Below are 1,249 nucleotides of genomic sequence, written 5' to 3'. Positions count from 1 at the left end.
GTGAAAGGCTTTGACAAGCTCCTGCTAAGACGGGGGAAGGCATGCCGTTCAAGTCCCGCGAACAATCGATAAGCCATAAGAAATCCAAACGAGCTGCAGACGGCCAGTACAATGACAACACACGAGCCAGACGCAAGCGGCGTAAAGAAAGTGCTCGATCGACGCCCGCAGTTGTAGATCCTATTCCAGTTAGTCGTGTGAAGGAATTGCAAGAGGAGTGCGGCGCCCGCTTTTCCAATTCCAGTTTGGGAGAGAATACATGCTGCGTTTGTGATTGCTTCCACCCTACAACTGTCATTCTGGAGAAACAAAGATGTCGCTGCGCGGTGCTTTTATCTACGATGAAGGCGCAGCTAAAGCCACCCCCGCGCCTCCCGCGGAAATTACTTGCTGAATATGACGCATCAAATTTCGATTCTAGACTCGCTGGTATGTTGCTATCGAAGCGCGGTATCACCGTCGCTGACTCTGGTGTGGTTCTTCAGCTCTGTAAGGCATGTCTTACTTCTCTTTTGAGCAAAAAGATGAAAAGCCCACCGAAATTCGCGATTGCTAACGGGTTGTTTGTTGGGACACTTCCTGAATGTTATGACGACCTAACTATGACAGAGCTCGCAATGGTAAATTCTGCGCAGCCGACTCGTTTTATGACTGTCGTACAGCGTGGTAAGCATACGTCGATCCGTTCTCACGCTTATTACTTTCGTGCTGCGCCTTCTCCTCCGGCAGCAATGCTGCCAGCTGAAGTGATATCAAGTGGAATTATCGGCGTTACAATGGTTGGTGCTATGACACCAAAGCAAAAGGTAAAAACCTTAAAACGATACCAAGTGCGTGTGCCTCGACTATTTTCTCAATTGGATTGGTACCGTGAAAACAACCACCTCTACAATCGTATTTCAGTATCTGGACGTTTGCAGGTTGAGGCTTTTACGCGTAGTACCTCTGCTGTTCTCGATGGTACTTCAAGTAACAATGAAGTAGCAGGTTTGGATAATATCTGAGGCAGTACGGATAGCGGTTTTTCTAGTCCAGAGATCGGTGCTAGAGGCAGCGGCGTGGCTACTGCGCTAGACGAGTTACTTGATTTGTAATGGGCGTGCATTGCATAAGTAGGTAGATTTACACAAGTAGGTAGTTTGAACATAAAAGTAGGTACTTCAGCACGCGGGTAGCGCGTGCTGTGTTGTCGCTCCTTGATTGGCTGAAATTCAGGTATTCAGCCAATCAGGAGCCGACTTGCATTGGG

The 1,249-nt window shown here is 48.3% G+C and overlaps 1 protein-coding gene across 1 annotated transcript; it reads left to right on the top strand.

Moving 5' to 3' along the window:
• Positions 1–41: 41 nt before the first annotated feature.
• On the top strand, positions 42–1,004 carry PPTG_15609 (hypothetical protein; the record flags this gene model as incomplete). The annotated part of the gene is made up of 1 exon (XM_008912872.1): positions 42–1,004. One exon carries the CDS (start codon positions 42–44, stop codon positions 1,002–1,004), a length of 963 nt encoding a protein of 320 aa, XP_008911120.1.
• Positions 1,005–1,249: the final 245 nt, after the last annotated feature.

This window comes from Phytophthora parasitica (assembly GCF_000247585.1).
Source record: "Phytophthora parasitica INRA-310 unplaced genomic scaffold supercont2.50, whole genome shotgun sequence".
Classification (NCBI taxonomy): domain Eukaryota; phylum Oomycota; class Peronosporomycetes; order Peronosporales; family Peronosporaceae; genus Phytophthora; species Phytophthora nicotianae.
Note: the sequence above shows the minus strand (reverse complement) of the source record. Positions and strands in the feature narration are given on the sequence as shown.